At 41.4% G+C, this 23,294-nt stretch overlaps 2 protein-coding genes across 11 annotated transcripts in view; both read left to right on the top strand.

Annotated features, from left to right (window-relative positions):
- dgki (diacylglycerol kinase, iota) overlaps positions 1-6,917 on the top strand; it is a 50,287-nt gene extending 43,370 nt beyond the window's left edge. For all 9 annotated transcript variants that reach the window (XM_029494754.1, XM_029494759.1, XM_029494753.1 and 6 more), the window contains 5 exons: positions 540-577; positions 721-841; positions 1,368-1,404; positions 1,629-1,728; positions 2,272-6,917. In XM_029494754.1, the coding sequence (XP_029350614.1) occupies positions 540-577; positions 721-841; positions 1,368-1,404; positions 1,629-1,728; positions 2,272-2,382 (407 nt within the window). In that variant the 3' untranslated portion in view covers positions 2,383-6,917. The remainder of the gene's footprint in view (positions 1-539; positions 578-720; positions 842-1,367; positions 1,405-1,628; positions 1,729-2,271) is intronic.
- A 941-nt stretch (positions 6,918-7,858) lies between these two features.
- LOC115036552 (apoptosis facilitator Bcl-2-like protein 14) lies at positions 7,859-11,501 on the top strand. Of its 2 annotated transcripts, none has more exons than XM_029494761.1 (7): positions 7,859-7,999; positions 9,077-9,487; positions 10,009-10,116; positions 10,324-10,385; positions 10,599-10,760; positions 11,006-11,119; positions 11,205-11,501. In XM_029494761.1, exons 2-7 carry the CDS (start codon positions 9,091-9,093, stop codon positions 11,244-11,246), a joined length of 885 nt encoding a protein of 294 aa, XP_029350621.1. In that variant the 5' UTR covers positions 7,859-7,999; positions 9,077-9,090; the 3' UTR covers positions 11,247-11,501. The 2 variants fall into 2 exon arrangements, with proteins under 2 accessions (XP_029350621.1, XP_029350622.1); XM_029494762.1 differs by having other exon boundaries at positions 7,870-7,999; positions 9,082-9,487; positions 11,205-11,346.
- Positions 11,502-23,294: the final 11,793 nt, after the last annotated feature.

Below are 23,294 nucleotides of genomic sequence, written 5' to 3'. Positions count from 1 at the left end.
AGAAATTTTCAACATAAAGAACTTCTCTCAGGTTCCCATTCGTGGTTCGTCTTTGTTAATGGGTGTTTGTTGTGGCCCTTTTTTTTTTTTTTGGTCGGCAGAGTCTTTGTTATTCCCGGTACTCTCCGTGTTACTTGGACGGTATTTCCTCCTTGCATGTACCAACAAGTCTTTGTTTGTCCACTTTCAGTTTTCCCCAACAACAAACACTGTCTAAATATTTGTCTACAGTTTTATAAATGAACAACTAAATATCAGGACTGGGTTTGTTTCATAATTTCTCTGGTGACATTCTTCTCACATGTTTCATGAAGCAGTAAAAGGAATATAAATTGTAGATTTATCTGTTGCTTTCCGAAAGAGGAACAAAAATGATTCATTGCAACACAACTTAATGTTACTTTAGGAATGCCAGATTTGAAACTCCCAAATCTGTTGCAACATTTATTTCATGATGGTCAGGGGTTTGTAGGAAAATGAAACTGAAAGTTAAAACTAAACTACATGATGGATTTTTTTTGTCTTTTTGTTATTTACAGCTTTGTTGTCAGCTGCCAGTTCGGGAGATTTGACTGTGGTAAAGTACAGCAACAGAACACAAACACGCTGTAACAGAATGTGTCATTAACACCAGTTTAACCCGTTTGTATCTACTGGGAATTTTGCAGAGCAGAGACGTTCCTCTCTGTCTCCTGAAAATCTGTGTGTGAATCTCTGCAGCTGTCGGAGTGTGTGCGTCGAGGCATCAGCCTGTTGGTCCGAGACTCTGGAGGCTGTTCCGCGTTACATATATCAGCCCAGAACGGACACACGGAACTGGTCAGCTACATCCTGCAGCAGGGTGAGAGTGTCACTGATGAAGGTGCAGCATGGTGCATTTTAAATAAATAAACTCCAGAAGCTTCCTGAAGGAACTTTGCTTTTCAAAATTCAACAGACACAAAAACAAAGACACAGCAGCAGAGCAGCTGGTGTTTGTCTTTTCAGGGCCGCCAAACAAACTGGACATCATTTTTAATAAAGCAGTACACAGAGCAGAGCAGAGCTGCTCCTGTGGAGCCACTTTGCTTTGCAATATTTAAAACAGCTGCAGAAACTAAAAACACTGAACCCACACAGGTCACACTGTGCTTCCTGTTGCGTCTTCAGACACTAATAACACGAATGTGTGAAGTTTGCTGTGCCTGTTTGAAAACGTCTTTCTTCTTTAACTATGACACCTTAAAATACTCGGCATAAACGTGGTGCAGAATTCACATTCAAATAAGCTTCGTGGTGCACTTTATGTTTTGTAGTTTTGTCTACAACACAATAAATGGACGTTTTCTCTAGAAATGTTTGATTTTCTTTTGTTTCTGTCTCTTCAGGCTCCAAAGTGCTTCTGGATTTGACAGACAGAGAGAAGTATGTTGGTCTCTTGAAGATGTTTTTGTTACTGTCTACTGGTTTAGGGTTCTTGTACTTTTCTGTGTTTAGCACATTTAGCTTCCATGTAGCTTTTACATCAATGCAAAAGATGCATCAAAGCTATAAGTTCTCACTGTGGTATGTGGTTTGGTTGATGCACATATCTGATTACGTCTGATTGGTGTCTGTGTCTGTGTGTGTGTGTGTGTTCGTGTTCATAGAGGAGACACTCCCTTGCACAAAGCAGCCTCTGAGAAGCAGCATGCAGTGTGTCGGTTGCTCGTTGAGGCTGGGGCTTCACTTGACAAAACCAACTTCCAGGTGAAAACACGCACGCATGTACGCACACGCACACACAATATAAAGATCCACTCTGCAGAGTCTTGTCAGAAACCAGTGTGACCTATAAATGATTTACTGACAAAATGGTTCAGGGTGTTTCTGTCTCTTTGCCATCAGCTGTAATGTCTACAGGTGAAAATCTGATTTATATTTTTCTGCAGATTATCATCAGATTATAACTTTATTTGTTTTAGTTGTTTGTAGTCATGGATGAGGACATGTGACCTTCATTGTTATGCCTCCACACTGTAAGCAAAGGTGGACTGTAGTCAAGGCCACATTTTAGTGCACAACTCACAAATTCAAACACCAATTTGGACACAATTTCACACAAAGGCCAACTGTGGCATCATGATGTTTGGATTTGGATTATTCAACTCTTGAGATTGAGACATTTCCTGTGTGCCTTTCTTGGTCAACCAGAGCAAATAACCACCAGGAGGTGATTTTAAAACTATGTTCTGCTTTATGGTTGTTTTATTTTTGTGTTAAATGAAACACTTGTGTGTGTGTGTCCATCAGGGAAAAACGCCAGCGGATCAAGCAGAGGGCGACTCAGATCTGGCCACCTACCTGAGAGGCCGACAACACAAATCCTCCACCACCCAGGAAGACCTGGAGACGGCAGTCTGAGGCGCAAACACACACCCAAACACTCACACACACACACACACACAGTCTGTCGGACTCTCTGGTGGAGAAGAAATCTGTGAAAGTGTCGAGTCTGGTTCTTACAGGGACGGACCGGAGCAGCGATGAACTGCATCAGCTCACAGCAGCACCGCAGTGGAGATTTTAACGCTCGACTATTTATTTGTATTTATTTATTCTTATTGTATTTATTGGTTGTGCTGATTGATTGACTGATTTTCAGACCATTTAGCGGCTCAGGATGCAGGCGCACTGGTCGTTAGTTTGCTCGCCGAAGGGATTTATTTTGGTCATAAATGACGTTTGGGGAAACCGGCCGGTCAGTGAGACCTCGCCGTGGCTCGACCGTGCGTTTACTATGCATTAAAAAGCTGTCGGAAACGTAAAGGCTCATTTCAGAACTGGTGGAAGTGGTCATAGAAATAGTTGGGTTCATGTGTTCACCCCATTAAAACCTGTGTGCCAAAGACATTACACTGATGTGGTGTCCACGCTGTCAATAATCATCTGTCGGTCCGTTGGGTTTCTCTCACAAATCAAAGCTGCCACCAAATTATGCCACGATCACATTGTTTTTAATTCAGCGTCAGCGGTCAGAGCTCTGATTCCATGACAGACTGAACAATCACATAACAAACAACAAATACAAGAACGGTTCAGAAGGTTCCTGAAACGACTTAACACAGCAATTTACTTTATTAAATGTTTGGACAGGTGTTGAGGTTAAAAACAGCTGTTGCCTTTGGTAGAGAAGATTTAGACAGTTTAGATGGAGATAAAAACAGGAAATAATGTTTTGTTTCTCAACCAAGTTCCCTTTAGTGATGATTTGACTGATTTATGACACTTGCTCAGTTGTCCTGATAGTTAAATCTGATAGTTATTAATTTCCTTTGTGGTGTTAAAAGACTAGAAATTTGTAAAAGTTCTACAACAAATTCTAAAGCAGGAAGTGAATGTAAATAATCAGTTTTTAGGTTCATGCTGTACTTTGGGACATTTTAATACTTAAGATGTCAACAGCTGATATTTAGAGATGATATTAATATTTCTTGTTTCATACCAAACATAGCACCAGATTTTAGTTTATTCTCGTTGTCTATATCCAGAATAAAACAAAAGTTTCTTTAAAATAATTCAATGGATATCAGGTGACCTTAGTTTTGTTCACATATTCAAGTTTATTCAGAATTATTTGAAGATGGTGAGAGCCATGACACAGGAAGTCACTGGCAGGACCAGATCTGCATCAGCAGCCCCCTCTGCTTAAAACCAGCACATAATCTTTGAACGGTCAAATAATCAGGCGGTGGACATTATGGAGGATAAACCGGACTATGTTAAAAAAAAAACAAAGGATCACTGACCTTAACTACTGATTTCAGACAAACTTCAAACTTGTCCTACTTGGATTGTGTTTATCTGGTACTTCTGACCCAACAAGGCTTTTGGCATCAAACTTCTCGGTCTGTGTGTGTGTCTGTGTGGCGGTGTGTCCCATTCCATATCAGATGTAAAAAGAGACACTGCAACACAAAAAGACTTCTCTCTGCTCTGTGCAGCACGTACACAACTGCAGACTGTGTGTTGTGTCATGATGGTGTATGTGTGCGTGTGGTTGTGTGTTTGCAGCATTTATCCAAGAAGAAGAGAAAAAATCTGAGCCATATTCAATGCAATATGAGTAGATGGCGTCTTTTTGCATTTCTCTATTAATCGTTTACATTACATTAATGTTTTTAACATAGTCAACCATTTAGCACCGAGGACTAATGAATGTGCAATTTTACTTCAGTGCTGGTTGGGTTTATGATTGTCTTGTTATTTTACTTTTCTTTTGTGTGCATGTAATTCACTGGACTGAACTTTTAAACAACCCTGTGCGGTCTCTTGAGATATAACCTGTTGTAAACTAAATTGATATTCACAGTAGAAACTGCTTTTCCCCAAAGTGTTTGTGGGGACGTTGAATATTTTAAAGAGCGAGAAGCCATTGTAGAAGTCTGGCTTTTAAAACTTCTCGACGCACGACATGTTGTAAGATCCACAGTATTAATCATTTCAGTGTTTTTACTGACGGTTTATGTCAGTCTGTTGTGATTGTTCTTCACCAGTAAAAACTAAAACAGGCAGGTTTTATTGGAGCCATCACATATTCCTTTAACTAGCATAAAAATCCTAGCAAGTGGACCACAACTTAAAGGTTCCATGTTTGGAAAATGTCCTTGTATTTTTATTTTGAAGTGTACCACACAGAGATTTATTTGTCTCTCTCAGGCCTCTCTGGCAGCAACAGGAGGACCTGGTCCTCTCTGAGACTTCCACAGAATTAAAATAGAAGCTGGACCTGAAATATTATCAAAGACCTGATGGAGGTTCAACTTTAGACTGCATGGGCCGTTAATAAATCACATTTTGAGGAGAAAAATATGTGACCTTTAAGATTTTTTGCTAAATTATTGATTTCACGGGTGAAAAATTAAACTTCAGCTTTAGATTTTCCAGCATTTATAACAGTTTTCTTATGAAACGACGGTTTAATGATGAATGTGAATAACTTGAGCTGAGTTTTATTTCAATCCGTCAAAACTACTGCCGACGTTAAACCGAAGTGTGACTTTGGGACGAAGTAAAAACACTTAGCGTTTCAACAAGCCGCCTTGTTTTCAGCCGTTCTCTTAACAGAAATCATTTCAGCACATTTCAGGAGACATTCCCAGTTTTTACACGTGAAAACGAGGCAGAGTTTATTAGTCCGTATTAAAGTGCAGGACGTCTGCGGTGGCTGACACAACGACAGAAACGTGTGGAAATGAAAGTCCTTAAACTGAACTACCTGTGAATGCTAAATTCATTTTCTATTTAGTGACTGAGGTGACACATTTTGGCCCCTTCTTAGCCACACACAAACAAACGTGTGCTTCTAATCACTCCATTCAGTAGAAACAAGACTTTATCTGAAATTATGTGTCTCATCAGCGTTGGTTATGCATGGCATTTTCTTACTTCTTTGGGATTATTTTCTGGCAAAATTAAAAAAAGAAGAAGCCATTATTGTTGTTTAAACAATGAAATTATTATAGATTTAAATGAGTTACGCCTGAGTTTCTACTCTGGCTGTGTTTGGTTGTTCTTTTGCTTTTGTATATCTTATTTTCTGGTGATTGTGATGATGATTGTGATGATGATTGTGATGATGATGATGATGATGACGATGATGATGATGGGATTACTTGAAGTTTGTTGCTTTATTTTCATCCGTTGTTAAAAGAAGATGTGACGCTGTGGGGTTTTCCAGTCCGGTTCATTTTTGACCTTTCTAGTCCACCACGAACGCCCACAATTCCAAGTCATTCTTATTTTATTTGAGAACGCCACTAAATTCTGAATCTGAGCTGAAGGATCCAGGAAATTTCTGTGTAAACTAATCCAAAATAAAAAATATCTGAACTGTCCCATTACGACAAAATGTTTTCACGTGGTGACGTTTGTGAATACAGAGACAATAAATTGTTTGTAAGGACAAAATCAAAAGGAATCATCTTCTGAATGAACGTCTTTGTACAATTTCATACAATTTATCCTTCCAGTAATGATTGATTTCAGTCTGAAGTAATGATTTGGGAGGGGTGACATCACAAAGTTACAGAAGAAGAAACTGGAGCCTCAGAGGTCTAGTTACTGAGATAAAATCTGCCTCCTCAGAGTTTTGAAGTGTGATTTTAAAGATACTTTTGCTGTCGTCATGTTTCTGAAATCCTCTCAATCCTTTTCTGCGATTATACAGGTCAGGCCTGTTAATCATTGTCTCAGTCACTGCAGCGTGAGTCATTTCATTGGGTTATATTAGAATGCTTCAACTTTATCTCACAAGCCGTAACTTGTTCGGAAATTATTTTAGAATAAATCACTCAGACTTTACTCTCATAAAAAAAAAAAACAAAAAAAAACCAAAACACTTTGTTAGTCTTCCACAGCTTTGCTGCTTAACATTTCATTCAGTACTTAATTTTTGAATGTGGTAAAATTTAAATTTCAGATTGTAGGTGAAATGGAAGAAGTGCGTGCGTTCACCATTTCCCAAACCAACAGCACTTTACTGGAAGCTGTGCTTCTCCAAAGGTAGTCACAAGACTGAGAGTTTTGTCATGTGCCTGTAAAGGTAAATAATCAACCTGAGTCACCGCCAGGAATTTCCTTGGAGCCACGAGTCTGCCGTGGTTGGAACAATAAAAGGCCGAGTGGCTGCTCGGGAGTTTTTTTATCTTTTGTTCAGTTGAGCACGCAAATCAAGATTGAAAGCACCAGAGATGCCCTCCAAGTTTGCATGATTTTTATGATCGAAAAACCCAGAACAGCCACGAAATGAACTCTGAGCTTAAAGTCGACTCTCAAGTCCACAAATGAAAAAGAGTCAAAGTCAGTAGAGAAGGAAAACTGTCTGGGCGCCTTCTGATAGATGTTTACTGGGTTGTATGGAAGCCTGTTCCTGCCAATAAAACAAAAATAACAGCTGTCAGGTTGAAAATCAAATGTGCTTGGTAAGTTCAAATATAAAAGTCAATCTTGCTCTTTGTGTTTTGCAGAAGAGAAGTGATAGAAGCAACACACACACACACACACACATTACACACATTACACACAGAGCACTAAGATGATCTGATTTGTTTATTTATCATTTAATGATTATCAAGCCTGAGAAAAAATATTTTGATGTCTGCTAACAAATAAAAATGGTCGATCATCGCTAACCCTGCTTAATCATATAATGCTAGTCTGTTATGTGCACAATTTGGACATCTGACAAGTGAAATTATACAACAGGCCCGTACAAATGACTCAGATGGGTTTCCGGGAATAAAAGGTCGACTTCCTCTAAATAAGTAAATAAAAAGTACATGCCATTTTTTGTTTCTAATTATTTAGCACATTGACCTCAGTCCCAATTTCCTCTAATTATTTCTATTATCATAGCAGTTCAGTTGTAAAGAGGGTGGCGAGCTGATCAGTGACGAACAACAGCAGGTTTCATTTTCAGTTCAGTTTTTGTGTTATTCCTGTCACAGAAACATTCTGGATGTTTCCCTCAGTGGCTTTGCACTTTGATAGAGTTTAAAATGTTCCTGTAAAATAAAAAGTGTAGATAAACCTGGAGTGGTGATGAAAGCGTGTCCAGGCTGTACAGGTGGAACATCGTTTGAGGAAATTTGTCATTTTAAACTGAATAAAGTGAGTTTAAGACCTTTTCTTCCCCGCTTCGTTTCACTTTCTGTCCTTCGGAAATTTGAGGAAGTGAGATTTTTTTTATTTTAAAATTTCAGCCCAACCATCTGTCGCCCCACTCTTTCCGCGAAACGTCTGCTTTCTGAACAGAAATTAAATTTTGTTTAATTGATGCGTGTGCTCGGTTATTTGCATTGTTATGAACTCGTGTCGTCACGTCATCGCGCGTCGCCCTTGCGTGATGACGTCACGAGCCGACCATTAAATAGGAGAGCTGTTTCCCAGAGACCAGTTTCGACAGATGATTCGGTTCCGGTCGGACCGACGTGTGTTTCTGTTTTTGTTATAATTCATCCTTTATTCGACGTTTGGGACTGTAAGTAAACTAGCTTTTGTTGTCTTTAAAAAAAATATGTATTTATTACACTTATTTTTTTCGAGCGTTGGTTTAACCGATAAAAGTTGAACTTTAACGAGTTTAACGGCGAAAACTTCTAATGAAGTCCAAATAAAGTCGGATTAAAGCTGAAAAACTGAATTATCAGATGTTATTCCTGTTTGTTGGCGCTTCAGCCATCGTCTCAGAAGCTTTTTGTAACTTTGAACGGCAGCTAAACATCTTTAAAGTTCGTCTGTTGTGACTCAAATAGACATTAAAACACACAGCTAGCTCGTTGTTCAGGCCGTTTTTGTGTTTACGTTGTGTTACAGCACTAAACGAGTTGTCCATGGACTCACACATTACGGAGAACATGTCTGGACCAAAGTCAGCCATGACACTGCAGCCATTAAAACAACCTCATCATTATGAGGAAAAAAAAAACTTCATTTAACTTATTCTGGCTTCTTTAATTTGAGGATTTGATGCCTTTTGTATATTGTTGATTTAGTATATTTTTATGGAGTTTTATTTTTTTTAAATCATAAATCTTGTTTGAAGTCTTCAGGAGAGTTTGATCAGCAGCCTTCATCATATGTTGAACCAAAATATGAAGATGAGCAACACTTTTGGATATTAAGAACACAGGTTTGGAAAATGGGCCCTGAAATTATGAATTCATTTTTAGATCTGGTTGTTGATTAATCAGCTGTTTGATTTGTCCAGAAAAATGGAAGGAAAGTTGAACAAAATTGGAAAGAGCCTTCGCAGGATTACATCTCCAAGCTCACAGATTGTTTGTTTATTTATTTCCAATTGAAAATATTCAATTTTCACCCTGGCGTTTAAAATCTGGACGTCTTACTCTTTGATATTAAAATATTCAAATAATTCTCAATGGAGCTACTGATAGATGGCCAAATAATATCAGAATGGGAAATAGAACCAACTAACTTTGATTTATTGCAGATTTAAATGACATCACAACAGACCAGATGATAGAAACTCATAATATTTGAGTGTCCAGTGATTTGATGTTTTGCTTTTTTTTTTTTTTTTTTTTTTTACTTTAAGAACAGTAAACCAACATGGCGAATGGGCATATAGAAATCTACGACCCCATATCCACCCAGAAGGACGGCGACGACACGCCTACCTCAGACACAGCCAGCATGGACGACACAGTGGAGCTCAGGATCTTGATGGCCTATGCAACGAGGAAACGGTCGAAAAAGGAGCCCGAGTCTCCAACTGAGGACACCACGCTTGTTCCGAATGGCTACACAGACGCAAACGGAACAGCCCCGCCTCAGACGCCAGCCGCGTGCGAAAAAGATGTGACACAGAAGAGAAAGAAGAAGAGGAAGGTGTGGAAAAGACTGCGGGGCATTTTGGCATGTGTCAAACCTGAAACAGAAGCTGATGTACTGCAGAATCCCGACATGCTGGACGACCAATACAAAAGATGTATACCTTTTAAAGATGGTGGGTATCAGGATGTAACCAAAGAAGTGACAGTTAGTAGTAGTACAGTATATTTAATATACAAACACACACTGATATCTATCTATATTATCTCCTATAAATGTGGTGATAGAGTGAATAACCAGAAGAAAAGTTTCATTATAGAAACTCCTGATTCTTTATTGCTGATCCTTCCCAATCAACATGAGTCACTTTTTCAACTAGAAGGAGAGCTCATAAATCCCACTTCACGAATCTTCTCGTGCTTCTGAGTAATGTGTAAGAAAGTGCAGCTGCAGGTTCCTCGTCTTCACTGACCTGCCTGTGACTCAATCTGACACAAGTGTGTCCTCATCTTGGTTTTTGGTTGGTATGTGGTTGTTTTTTTGTTTTTTTTTGTTTTGTTTTTTTTTTTCTCCTCAGTGCACAGGAACCAACAATGGCACAGACCTGTCGCTGCATGCTCTTTTTTTTTTTTGTGTGTGTGTGTGTTTATATTCATGCGCCATAAAAAGTCTCTCCTGCATGATTTCATATATCAGACAAACCTGAAGATGAGGACAAGATGGATGACGTTGCACGCCGACTGATGGCAATCGCCAGTGAAATATCCTTCGCTCCTCCAGACATAGAGGCAGATTCACAAGAAGGTGAGTTTGTGACGCATTTCAGTAAAAACACAGGACAGTTTTATCTCCCTTGTTTCAAGTTTATTCAACACCTTCACTTTATTATATCAGGACATTCATCTGTTATGTTGGAAGATGCGTGATGACAAATAATCAAAGTGAGACTGACATAATGAGCCAAAGACGTCAGGCAGAAATGGTTTCCAATGGTTGTGCTCTGTTGTGTAGACGACGTGGAGAGGGTGATCGGTCTGCTGCTGAGGGAGGCTGGAGACCAGCTGAACGAGAAGGTCAGAATCTCCCTTCAAACCTAAAGTTTATTCCCAAACACGCCTGTTTTCCTCCACAGGTCCAGGCAGAGTCCACAGATAAACATCATTTTACAGCTTCGTGCAGCTTATAAACATTTGAGACAAGCAGCTGCAGTGATCTCCTGGAAGTGTCTGTTTTAAGAGTCCTGGGAATTATTGGAAAACTAACCAGCCCTCTCTCGCCTCCACCAGGAGCTGAAAGATATGTCCATCGCCAGAGAGCTGTTTTGGAACTACAGTTTCTTCAGTCGGCTGATCTCAGGCCTGCTCACAAGGATGGGCCTCAGGTCCCCGAACCCCGACTCTCCTGGACCACATGCATCGCCCAAAACCCAGATCGCCGTGATGTGTGAGGTGAGAAACAGGCGGAGTATGATTTCATAACGAGTTTATGGGCACAGTTTCTTCCATGATGGTCCAGTTTCAAGGAAAATATATTAGGGGGCGGGGTTACTGTGTGATTGATGGACTTCCCATCCAATCAGGATAGAGTGCAGAAAGCTCAGGTCCACCTTCTTCTTCTCATCCGTTCTTCTGGTTTTAAAAACCCGAGAAGGTCAACGGACAAATCAAAATGTTTTGTTTCTGCGTCCCGACAGGCCACAAGCCGTCTGTCAGGCATGAACAGGATGCCGTCCAGCCGACTGCTGGGATACGGAGCCCGATATCTGAACGAGTATTACTCATCCTGGGTGAAGGAGCAGGGCGGATACGTACGTGGAGCTCACCTTCTTTAAAACGTTCGACCTCTAAAACCTGAAACGCTTTGAGTCCTAAAACTCTTCTTCATCTGTGCAGGAAGCAGCATTCGAGAGTGACGACGAGGACGACCAGCATTGATCAGGGAGCGCTCTTTGACCTTCAGGACAGCAGACAGCATTAATCACCTGAAACGCTTTCCATTCAGCGTGAAGAATGAAAGAACTTATTTTTGTATCCTGCCAAACACGCCGACAATGAAACAGACTGCAGGAGGATGTGCTTCGTTCCTTTGTGCTAATCTTTAAACGCCGCAAAGGACAACTGAGCCAAAAAAAAAAAAAACTACTTGATTTTTTTCAGAATGCAGAAACACAGAGAGAGGAACGATGCAGACTGGAGGGAGTCTGAGAATGTGAAACACAACACAGGAAATTCAGTGCATTACGACTCAGGAACTATTTAATGTCTTACAAAGAGTTTGTCCATTTTAAAATCTCAGAACGTTTTAAAAATCAGACAGCTTTTTGTAATCAGCTCATTTGTGTTGTTTAAAAAAAAGAGGAAAAACATTTTTGTTGCTTATTTGCACTTTTTTAATAAAACATAAAAAAAATGAGGCTTTGAGACATTTATTTATTTTATTTTTTTAAACTGTTGGTTAAAATGTATTTTAAATAAAACTGGAAATCACCTGGATTTCAGCAGAAAGCCAAACTGCGCCACCTTGTGTCACATTTACACACTTAACTTCGTTTAGTTAGTTTGTGTGTTCAGATGAACTCGGAGCCAAACGGCAGCAGATTTCAGATGAGTGACATCTGAACACCGAACACTAAAATCGGTGTGTGTGTGTTTGTTGTTTTTTTTTTTTTTTTTTTTTTTGTTTGTTTGTTTTTTTTTGTGGGCGGACTTCCGGCCCGTTCACCGGACCGACCGCAGGCACGCGCCCGGTGTCATCACGTCTCCGCCCGCGAGCTCTCATTCCGTTCACAGCCGCCGACCTGTCGAGTGCGCGCGATGTTCAGGCACGTGCACCAGGCCGGGAGCTACGACCCCGCGCGCCGCTCGGTTACCGACGACTCACCGTTAGACGCGCGCGCCGTTCACCTGCGAGGAGCCCCGCTGAGTCCGCGCGAGCCCCGCGAGGCGACGTGGCCGCCGCCGGGCGCCGAGGTGCGGATCTCCAAGGCCGCCAAAGGCGGGGCGGTGGTGAGAGCCGTCCGCCGGCATCCGCATCCTCAGCCGGCCAGCCTGGAGAGCCTGAAGGCGGCGTGGAGCTCACCGAGCCCCGAGAGGAGAGGGGCCGGGGGGGGCCCCCAGCGCGGCAGGAAGAAGGGCTTCAGACCGCCCGACGTCCGGACCATCTTCTCCCCCGAAGAGAGGGACCCCCGGGTCAAGGAGGAGTCCGGGGAGGGACACAGCTTCGAGGCCGGGGGGGGACACAGCTGGTGCGACGTCTGCTGCCACTACATCTTCCATCAGGGCCTCACCTGCACAGGTGAGCCGGCTCATTTCTTTCTGTGATGGTGCAGAATCAGTCTTTTTTCTCTTTTCTCTTTAGAAGTGGTGACAGTTTGGGCGGTGAGCCTCCCGAAGTCACAGCTCAGGTCTTTACAGGGAGTGAACCCACTTAAACATAATTACTTTTCATTTGATGCCTCATAAATCTGCTGAAATAATCACACCATTCTTCTCTAAGTCACCAGCTCACGTCTGATGGCCGTCACTGTTTTGCCAACAGGTGACAAATACCTTCTCAGATATCAGTCAAGTCAGGTAATTTAGTTCATTTAACTTTCTGCTCTGTTCGTCAGCCTGTGTTGATTTGAAGTTCATATTTCTCGTCCAATAGTTCAGAGATAAGTCTTTAAAAGGCGTTAATCCGGTCAGTCAACAGGATTTTCTGCCTATTAAAGTCACTAAGTACCTTAAATCAGGTGGATCTCTTAAAGAAACCCTTAAATCATTTCAGACTAAAGTGGAGTGAATCCCACACGTCTGAATGAAGAGTGCTCTCATGACATCAACGGGCGGGGATGAAAAAAGGTTTCATCTGCTGGAATGCAGTCGGTATGTCGAGGATCTGGTTCAGGTCTGAGTGTCAGTGTCTCCTCCAGCGCAAACTGGACCTCCCGCTTTATTTCCTGCAGCCCGGCGAACAGCAGCAGGAGGAAACGCACGTTGGTGTGATGTCATCCAAACATGGCTGCCACGGTGCTGTTTGTTGGTGTCGAAGTCAGTCAGGTGGATTTTCAGCTCGTGTAGCTTCAAACCGGGTTAATATCTGTTGGATCCGGCCAGAAGAAACACAAATTTGCTGCAAATCTTTGGAAGTCTTTTCCGCTACACTTTAATCCAGCGGGATTATCTCTCTGTGTGTGTGTGTGTGTGTGTGTGTGTGTTCTGGCAGCAGCTCAATCCTTAAACATCCTTCAGGGTGTTAAAAGCACAAACTGAATGATTTCCTCGTCATATAAAGGTCGCCGGTTGTTTTGTCGTCTCTGCTTTGCTCTTTGGTCTTTTTACTCTGATAATCTAAGTGAAAGTCAATGTAGATGAATCTGATCAGGTTAAGATCAAATGACAGTAAATATCTAAATCAACGTCACCGTCGCCTCTATTAGCTCCTTAAACTCGTATATTCTGAACAAAAGGAGGCCAGCAGACACAAAACAGACGCTGCCTGCGTCCATTTGGCTCTTTAACCTCGTTATGTTTACAGACAACCAGTCTGCTCAGTGAAGCCTTTGTTTTCCATCAGCTTTACCAGCAGCTGATGCACTTTGTGTGTTTGTGTGCGGGCACGTTGATGTGTATATTAAGCGTATTTGTCAGTGTGGTCTGATATTTGTGCTCATTTAAAAGGCGTTTCCACGGCTGATTGCAGATCAGGAAGCCAGTTAAATGTCCATTAGTCCATCTGAAGGTCAGCCACGTCGGCGTGAGCTCCTTGAGAAGGAGTTATTTTAGATAAAGTAGAAACTTGATCCTGGACGGCCTGCAGCTTTACTGGTTCACTCATTAACACACAGTCCTGCTCGGTTCATTCTTTAAAACATGAATTTTTCTCAGGCGGTGAATGTCATCCTGAAGTTAGAGGACGTACGACGACTTCACTTTGTTTTTGGTTGAACCACGTTGAAGGAATTTCATGCTTAAATATCTTCATGGCGTGTCGAGTAAAACGTCTTTAATCTTATTTGTGGAGGGGAAGTTTGTCTACTTGATTTAAAGTGTCCAGTTCAGTGTCTCTTCTCACGTTTTAAATTGGGTCGGAGGAGACTTGATAAGGACAGACTCACTCTCTCTCTCTCTCTCTCTCTCTCTCTCTCTCTCTCTCTCTCTCTCTCTCTCTCTCTAGGTCTCTCGTTCTTTGTGTCTTTCAGTAACAGGAACCTGCCGCGGCGAGTGGCAGCTCTTTGTCTGCTCGGGTTTAGTGTTGCAGCAGATTCAGTACACCGACTGTGAAGGCAGGGGGCATTACAGTCGCCTTCAATTCACACTGTTCACACAATTTTTCACCTTCAGCCGCAGCTGTGACGTCAGAAAACGAACAAGTCCTGCAGACTAATTCCACCTGAGCTCTGCTGTCAGGTTTCTGCAGATCAGAAATCAGAAAGGAACGGCTGTGTTCATTTTCAGTTTATTAGCAGTCAGTCACAGGAAAGTTCTGCTGTCTGGCTAATTTTAGCATTAACAGCCTGTGAGAAAGGCCGACGTCAGCATTAAACTTCAAACTCTAAACTCTCAACCGGCCAACCAGAATAAACACATTTTTTTTAATTCATGAAGAAAAAAAAAAAACAAAAACGGATCCTCAGAAGGAAACAGTTTACTGATGAGGAAGATTCATTTTGAACCAGCGTGAGAAATACTGAGGCCGACTGTTGGTGACTCTCTCTGTGGGAATGTGTTATTATAGTGAGTCCTGTACGAGTATAGGAAGACCTGTGTGTGTGTGTGTGTGTGTGTGTGTGTGTGTGTGTGTGTGTGTGTGTGTCAGCTGTTATCCTCTTGTTTGTTCAGTCGCTGTCTCAGTTTGGCTTCACAAGAGACAAGACACACAAAACCTTTAGCAGCTAATGACTCTTTCTGTCTCTCGCTCGCTCTCTCTCACACACACGCGTATACACACACACACACACACACACACACTTGTGTATACAGACACACTCGGGGCTCAGTGCGGTCCTGAGCAGACACACAGAAACATCATGGATGGCTGAATGAGGATTTTGTTGAATTTGTCTCCACATCAACTTGTGTTTGGATTTAAATCAACATCTGGATCCTGAAAACACATGTGTGTGCAAATGTGTGTGTGTGTGACTTTGTGTGTCAGCGATGGGCTTTGGCAAACACTTCGGTAAAACTTTGAGGAGAATGTCTGGATTTTTCTATCGCTTTCCAAAAGTGATGAGACGCTCCGGACGTCTGGAGGTCGGTCTGCTGCTGAGGAGCTCGGGTGAGTCCTGATGAGTGTGTGTGTCTGTGTGTGTGTTTCAGACTAAACTGGAAGAATCAGATTTTAACCACTCAGAGATACAGATCGTCTCCTTCTGTCCAAAGTCCTCATCGAATGATAAACCTGTTTAGGGTCAACAAGAAGAAACTGAAAAAAAACAAACATCAGATTTAGGAAGAAACCTGATCGACTCCTTTTTTAAAATCGATTTTTAAGTTTCAAGTCAAAGAAAATAACTAAAACACACAAACAGAGGCCACAGTGTCTGCAGCTCCTTACTGACTGTGTGTGTGTGTGTCATGATAACACACACCTTCATTCCTCTCAGTCTGATGCTCCACAACTCATATATAAATAACACAAAGTTGTGAATAGAAGAAAGAAGATTAAGAAGAACTAGACAACGAATGGCTGCGCACGCACACACACACACACACACACACACACACACACACTCACACTGTTTACTGTTGGATTCAACTATAGTGGCAATAACAGGCAGTTTCCTAACATTCAGTCACAGCAGCGAGTTGTGTTATGTTGTGTTGTTGTATTTGTCCAAAAATCTGGACTCACAGTCAGTTTTTGTTTATTGGATGAGTTCGTCATCAGCTCCTTTCCAGTGGTAAAAATTTTTAAACATATTTTGGGAAACTCCTGCCCAATAATGTGTTTTCTAACTGTATGAAGCTTGCAGAACTCTGTGTGTGTGTGTGTGTGTGTGTGTGTGTTTGTTTGTTTGTTGTCTGCACACACAGACCTGATTAGAGTCCTGATCCTAAAAAGTCTTTCACACACAGGAGAAAATAACTGTCTAGGCTCTGCTCTCTGACCTTTGACCCCTGTTTGCCTGAATCATCACTGGAATATTTAATTAACTACCGTTTCTCACAAACTATTAAACTATAAATTTCTGTGTGAGAGAGCACGGCACGTTTATTTGTAGGTTACATGTCAGATGATGAAAGCTGCAGCTGCAGAGGAATTTTTATCTGAAGTCATCTTTTAATTTTTAGATCAAGCTCGGTAAAAAAAGAGAAACGATTCGAGGTTTACTGCTTCTGACATCTCTTTGATTTGATATCTGATTTCAATTTTGGTGGCTTTGAGTTTTTAGTTGACTTCTGCTCTTTTTTCACTGTGTAAATAAATAAACACACGGTGGCTGAAGACGGATCGTCCACCTGCCGTTTGGATGATGATGAACGTTTGCTCAGCATCCGTCCACAGTGACTCAGCAAAAACATTGGAACGGACGAGGGAGGCTCTTCCTCTGGGGATCGGATTCATTGTAAAGAGGGATAAAGACCGAGGACAGGATGAATGGAGACAGAGAAGGAGAGAGATAACAGGAAACTGGACACACACACACAGGAGTCATAACAAACTACGTCAGTGAGCAAATAACAGTGACTGAATCCCTGATTCAGCAGTCCTCCGTCCAGTGACACCCCCCCGTCCATCACACCGAGGCCTCCATTTGACTGTTAAATCACCCACTCAGCACAACAACAGACACACACACACACACACACACACACACAGAGCGAGAGGAGAGAGAGAGAGAGAAACAGGGGAATGGTGGCTGCACAAATCAGCATCTGAAGTCTGATAGAGAACGAAAGTAAAGCCGTAAACGGACGAGAGACTCTGAGAGAGGCTGCAGAGAGAGAGAGAGAGGGGAGAGAGTGTGTGTTTGTGTAGACACTGGATGATGTAACAGATGTTAGGTGGCTATCGAGTGTGTGTTTGTGTAGACACTGGATGATGTAACAGATGTTAGGTGGCTATCGAGTGTGTGAGATGAAGATGGGAGATGGGAGCAGCCATGTGTAAACTGTCGGATAAAGTCGGACAGCACGTGAGAAAGAGGTCGACAGGTAGGATCACAGGAACAAACGACACACACACACACACACACTCTGTGCAGGCGTTTGTTAGCATCGTGTGTGTGTGTGTCGGAGTGTGTAATGTTTATTTGTGGACATGAACTCAGCAAAAAGCTTCGATCTCTGACGGAGGTAGTTCAGCATCTAATGGTGCCGCTGGATCTGTGTGTGTGTTTCAGCATGACAGGTGCTTTATTTGAAGGTCTGACCTTTTGTTTAAGAAATGGGGGAAAAGAAAACATAAACCAGCTGTGTCATATGTGATTGTATGAAAAGATTGTGAACGATAACATAATCAATAAGAAGAAGTTCAGAGGTCGTGTCCTCTAACTGACTTATGATTCATTTTAGGTGTCGACTGATTTAATGTTCATTTATGTTCACATTCATTAAATCCCAGAATGCACTTCTCTTTCGTAGTTGACAGACGCGAACAGGATGTAAAATTTCACATCAAACGTCAAGTTTCATTTAAAGTTTCTGTCGGAGTTTAGGAGCAAAGGTCAAATCCTTGACGCCCTTATTTTGAAACATCATAACTCAGGTCAGAATTTGCATGTTGTCGGTTTCCGTAGGCCGAGTCAGATTTGCATGTACGTTGTGGGCACACACGCTCAACAAAGGCTCATTGTGTTGCATGTGTGAGTCCGTGCAGATGATCACGACAATCAGAGACAAACCCTCTGTGTGTGTGTGTTTCTCTGCAGGTTGTAAATACACCTGTCACACTTCCTGTCGGGATCGAGTGTCACTGGACTGTCACCCTGCAGCTTCCCCCCTCAGTCAGGACCAGCTCAACAACAACAACACACAATTCCACGTGAGTACACACTGCAGTGTGTTAATGTGTTGACACAGCAGCACAGGAGCACTGACAGGTTGTGTTTGTTATTTAATCAACACATCAGCGATTTTTATTATTGTGTCTTTATACGGTTTAATCAGAGCCATTTTCTGCGTCAATGAACGTCTTTCATCTGATCTTTATTATTTAAAAATGGACATTCAAGAATGAAGTTATGAAGAAGACGAGAGGAAAAGGAAAAATAAAATATCAACAACAGATCATTTTATTTATTAAAGGTTAAAGTTCTGCAGTGATAGTATGAGTAAGTTGTCCTGTTGCTGTAATTTTGTGTATCGCCATAAGAGGGCGCTGTGGCCTTAAATGTCCTACAGCTGAGCAGCCCAATAAGAAGTAAGATGCTCAGATTGGACTGATGTGGATCTGAATGGATTCTTCTGGTCATAAATGTTGACAGTTCAAAACGTGTTGTTTTGTGTGATTATGGAAAGAAAAACAGATTTCATGGCGTATCTTTGTTTTTTATGTCAGTCTGATCACTTTATATTTTATTTATATTTATATTTATGGTTTTTGGGGTTTTTTTTGTTTTTTTTGGCCAGACGAGTTTCTGTTGTTTTCTCATCTTAGAAAAAATCTTCCTTTATTTTCTGAACCAACGCCGAAAATGTCAGAGACACTGAGGTGGTTTCTTGATTTATTTTTTCGTTCAGCAGGAATATCAACTCAGCACATTTCAAAGCCAGGCTGAACATTTTCAGCGGTGCTGAGTCCGACTTTGTGGCTTCTTAGGTGTCAGTAAAGAAGACATTTTTTGTGTGTTTGCAGCTGGTTGGTGTGCGTCGGTCGGGACTATGTGGGCAGAGTCTTCCTGCTGATGTTTAAGTATTGTGGGAAAAGATCTTTTAAGCATAAAGAAGAGTTCACTTTGAGGTCTTGGTTGTTCCTCAGATGTTTCAGCTCGACATGAAAACAAACAGCTGCTTTTTCATATGACAGACACAATTTGCGTCCTTTAAAACCGACACACAACTACAACTACCATATGAATCAAATCAAATAAGCAGCAATATCAATCTGCTCCCATCTTAAATGGATAAATTCTCTGGATGGTCAGCAATTAAGCTGGAAATGGCAACAACGGCTGAGGACCAGACACCAAGCGCAGATAAAATTTGAAGTTTGACGTCAGTCTGGGTCGTCAAACTTTGTTATCGTCAGTTCAGAAACAAACCTCAGACTGTTTCACTGCAGCACTGAGTAATACGATCAGCAGTCAATTCAATCATCTGAATCTGCAGCACACCAGACACCGTTCACGCTGTCATAAAAAGACTAAATTACCTTTCTGTTTCAATAAAGCAGAAATTATTTGACCGAGCTATGTTTTATATTTTTTTATATGTAGCTTTGGAACAGATTGTTTGTGTTTCCACTTTTTCAAATTCTGACACAGCTACAAAACATAAATAGAAGTTTTGTCCTTGTCGGATGATTTAAAACCAAAACAGTCCCAGATAGTTCTGCTTCCTGCACCACAGGTCAGTGTGGACATGTGCTGTGCGAAAACTCCAAAAGTACTCTAAAAAATCTTGCAGCGTCTTCCAGGTGTTTTCAGAAACCTCTTTTCAGGTATTTTTTTATACTAAAAACTGTTCACTTTGTTGATGTAAAGATTAATTCCTCACAGATGTAAACGTGAAACCGAATCCTTCGTTTTGATTTTATTCTGAAAAGCTACTTGAAACAGCAGTTTAGTTAGCTGATCAATCGTGGAAGTAAGAAGGGAATCCTACATGAGCTCCTCTTCCTCCTCTTCCTGCTCTGTGATTGGTCCAGATGAGGGGTTACACAGAAAAAAAAAATGGACCAAGCGGCCGCAGAGTTTCACTTCCTGTCAGCTTGGAAAGACAAACGCAGACGGAGGCAGAGGAGAGGGAGGAAGAACAAACAGGAAGTCCGGATGGAGAGGAATGTTCTTCGGCTCTAATGGAGCTCATTAACACCTCAGAGAGGATTCACCAGAAATGAAACGTCAGAAAACAGCAGGAGTTCGTACAAAAACACATAAATCATCTGCTGCTTCTCCCTCCTCTTCGTTTCACTCAGTCAGATTCGTGCTAACATTAGCATGCTGCCTTTAATCGTTTCTGCAACGTTGTCAGAAAAAGAGTCTTATTTGTTCATGAGCTTCTAATTTTGTGACATACGGCGGAAATAATGTTTGAGAAATGCAAGAAGATTTTAAAAGTCAGCAGGAAGGAGAGCCGAGCGGCAGCACAAGATAATATTTGAGAAGGAACTAAAGTAAATTTGAAAAAGGCAGAAGGAATTTTAACGTGTTTTCCTTCTGACTTTTATGGTTACTCATTAACAGCTACAGGTGAAACAAACACACACACAAACCAGCAGGAGGGAAAGCGCACACTGAAATCTTTGTGCGGAAACTTCAGAAGAGCTAACGAAGCGTCACTGCTTTCTGCAGGATAAACGTGTGTAAGAGAAACTTTGTCAAATATTTGAGCCAGCAAAGCAGAAAAAATGTGGATGAGCATTGTGAAGAGCACCGAAGGCCTTGATGGAGCGGCACGTTACGTTTCTGTGAATGTCACGTTGTTTACGTCTCCATCTGATCAGACCCTCGTGGGCTGGTTAATGAAATCATGCAGCTCCACGGGACGTTTAGATGAAGTGGAGTCTCGTCTCCACACGAACAGCGTCGACGGCCGACTGATATGTTGAGCAAACAGTTTTTCCTCAGTCAGAAAAGCTTCTCAGTGGGGGGAAAATATCAAACCAGGACATTGCTGTGGTGCTGAAATGTAGAGATTCAGCAAAACTACAGGGGTGGGGCGCGCAAACACACACAGACACACAACTCAGATCAGCCGGGCAAATTCCTAAAGCTGCAGCCATTAAATCATCTCGGGGTTAAAAGAAAGTTCACACACACACTTTTATTCCACATGGTTTAACTCCACACAACCTCACAACACAGCTACACACACAGAGACGCAACCATTTTAGATTTTAAGGAAAAAACCTTTTGAACGAAGGTTTCAGAGTTGGTGAGCGTTAACACACAGTGTATAACATAATATTTTATATATTTAGCTGCGTGTTTACAGAAAAAATAGTTTGACTTTTTTTATTTTGGTTCTATTTTTCTCAACAGTAACGTTGTTTCTGTATCCTGATACTCAACTTGTCCTGTTTTTCCTTCTTCTTTTAAACGAGTTAAACTGGAGCCAGTGGAGACACCAATGCTGCTGCTAACAGTGCGGTCATATTTAATGTCAGATTTGTGGATCTCCCTCCCATCTGATTTTATGATGCTCTTCCTTTAAACAAACATCATTACCGTCTGCTTATCGTGCCTCTCTTCCTCTTCAGCCATCTCTCTCCATCTCCTCTTCCCTCCAGTCGTCTAATCAGCTGCTCATTGTGTGAAGGAGGAGACAAACAGAGCAGAGACTTACCTGCCAAACACGGAGAGTCTGGGAGAAAATTGAGATAAAACATGTTTACATAAAAGGCAGGGAGGGACACACGTGTTCACAGGATGGAACTAGATAAACAAACTGCAGGGATTGAGCTGTCGTCGGTTAAAGGTCATGTTACCTTCCTTCAGCAGAAGCTTTTGTTCTCAGTGACGCGACGCAAGAAGCTACAGCGACAATATCTTCATTAACATTTTCCCATAGACGTCCATGCAGCTTTTTTCTTTCACTTTACGAGCCCCAAATCTACGTCGACAGTTCAGAGTGTCTGATCATGCAGCTCAAGATACCGATTTTCCCCTCAGGAGGTGGAGGAGACCAAAAATGGAGCTAAATATTGTGGGACTATTGGAATCGTTATGATTGAATGCTAACGTTGATCCGTACCTGCTAAAAGACCGTTTACACCAAACTACACTTTTCTCATAAATTTTTTTGCCACGAAACTCGGTGTGTTAAATAATTTACTGGGTTCAAACATAATTCAGCTTCAGAGAAGTTTCTGTACCGAAACAAGCAGAAACGGCGCATTCAAGAGGTCAAACGTCCGAGAGGAACCAGACAGTTGATCTCCAAAGCCTTTATTTTCCCGTCACAAACATGAAAAACAAACAAAAACAGTAATTTATTGTGACGTCACATTTGAAGCGCAGACTGACTGTAGTGAGGAGCGGCAGAAAAACACAAAGACAGTCGGCCGCTTCTGTATTTTCACACAAACAAACGAAAATTGGTTGAACAGCGGAACTTTTTTATGATATTTTTTTTATTCCCATCTGTCCCTGACATCGTCAGAAACAGAAACAGACTCAGGCAGACAAAGACACTCAGAGACTCCGACAGAAGGATGAATTGTAGCAGCCAGTATGAGTCTGTAATCTTTGTGGATTGTGGAGGATTAAGTTCTCGGTCAGATGCAGGTCTGACGGACAAAGCTCCCCCATCGTCAGCTGCCTGTTGCAGAAACAGGACACCAGCAGACAGCTTAGAGACCCAACAGCAGACGAGTCCCTTCGATTTCCTCTTTTTTTTTTTGACATGGCCGACTGTGCAGCGAGTTACAGCTGAGCCCCAAATCTGCTGATACATTTATGTTTTTAGTTTTTAGGAAATTTCTTGTTTCTCTTAATTATTTTTGATGAATAGTTTTACAATAAAAATGGAGACGGCTCAGACAAAGATAAAAATAGTACATTAAAACAAAATTAAAATTAAAAAAATAATTAAAAGATTAATAATTGTGCATAATTATGTTGTATATTATATTGTGCGTCTCCTCTTCTTGGTTTTTGGGACTTAGACGAGGAACATTTCTTGTGTTGTTGTAACTAACACATCTGTTGTCTGTTGTTGAAGAGGACAAATTCACTCTTAATTTACTTTTTGATGAAAAAAGTTTTAGGAAAGGTGTTTTTGGTTAAATGTTGTATTTTCTGAATTAACATAACCAGGTTTTTCTCATACTTTGGTTTCTATGAGTGAACATTATCTTGGACAACAATAGAGATTGTAAATACATTTTGCAAC

Source organism: Echeneis naucrates, chromosome 23, assembly GCF_900963305.1.
Source record: "Echeneis naucrates chromosome 23, fEcheNa1.1, whole genome shotgun sequence".
NCBI classification, from domain to species: domain Eukaryota; kingdom Metazoa; phylum Chordata; class Actinopteri; order Carangiformes; family Echeneidae; genus Echeneis; species Echeneis naucrates.
The sequence above is the reverse complement of the archived record's forward strand: the minus strand, read 5'-3'. Positions and strand labels throughout refer to the sequence as shown.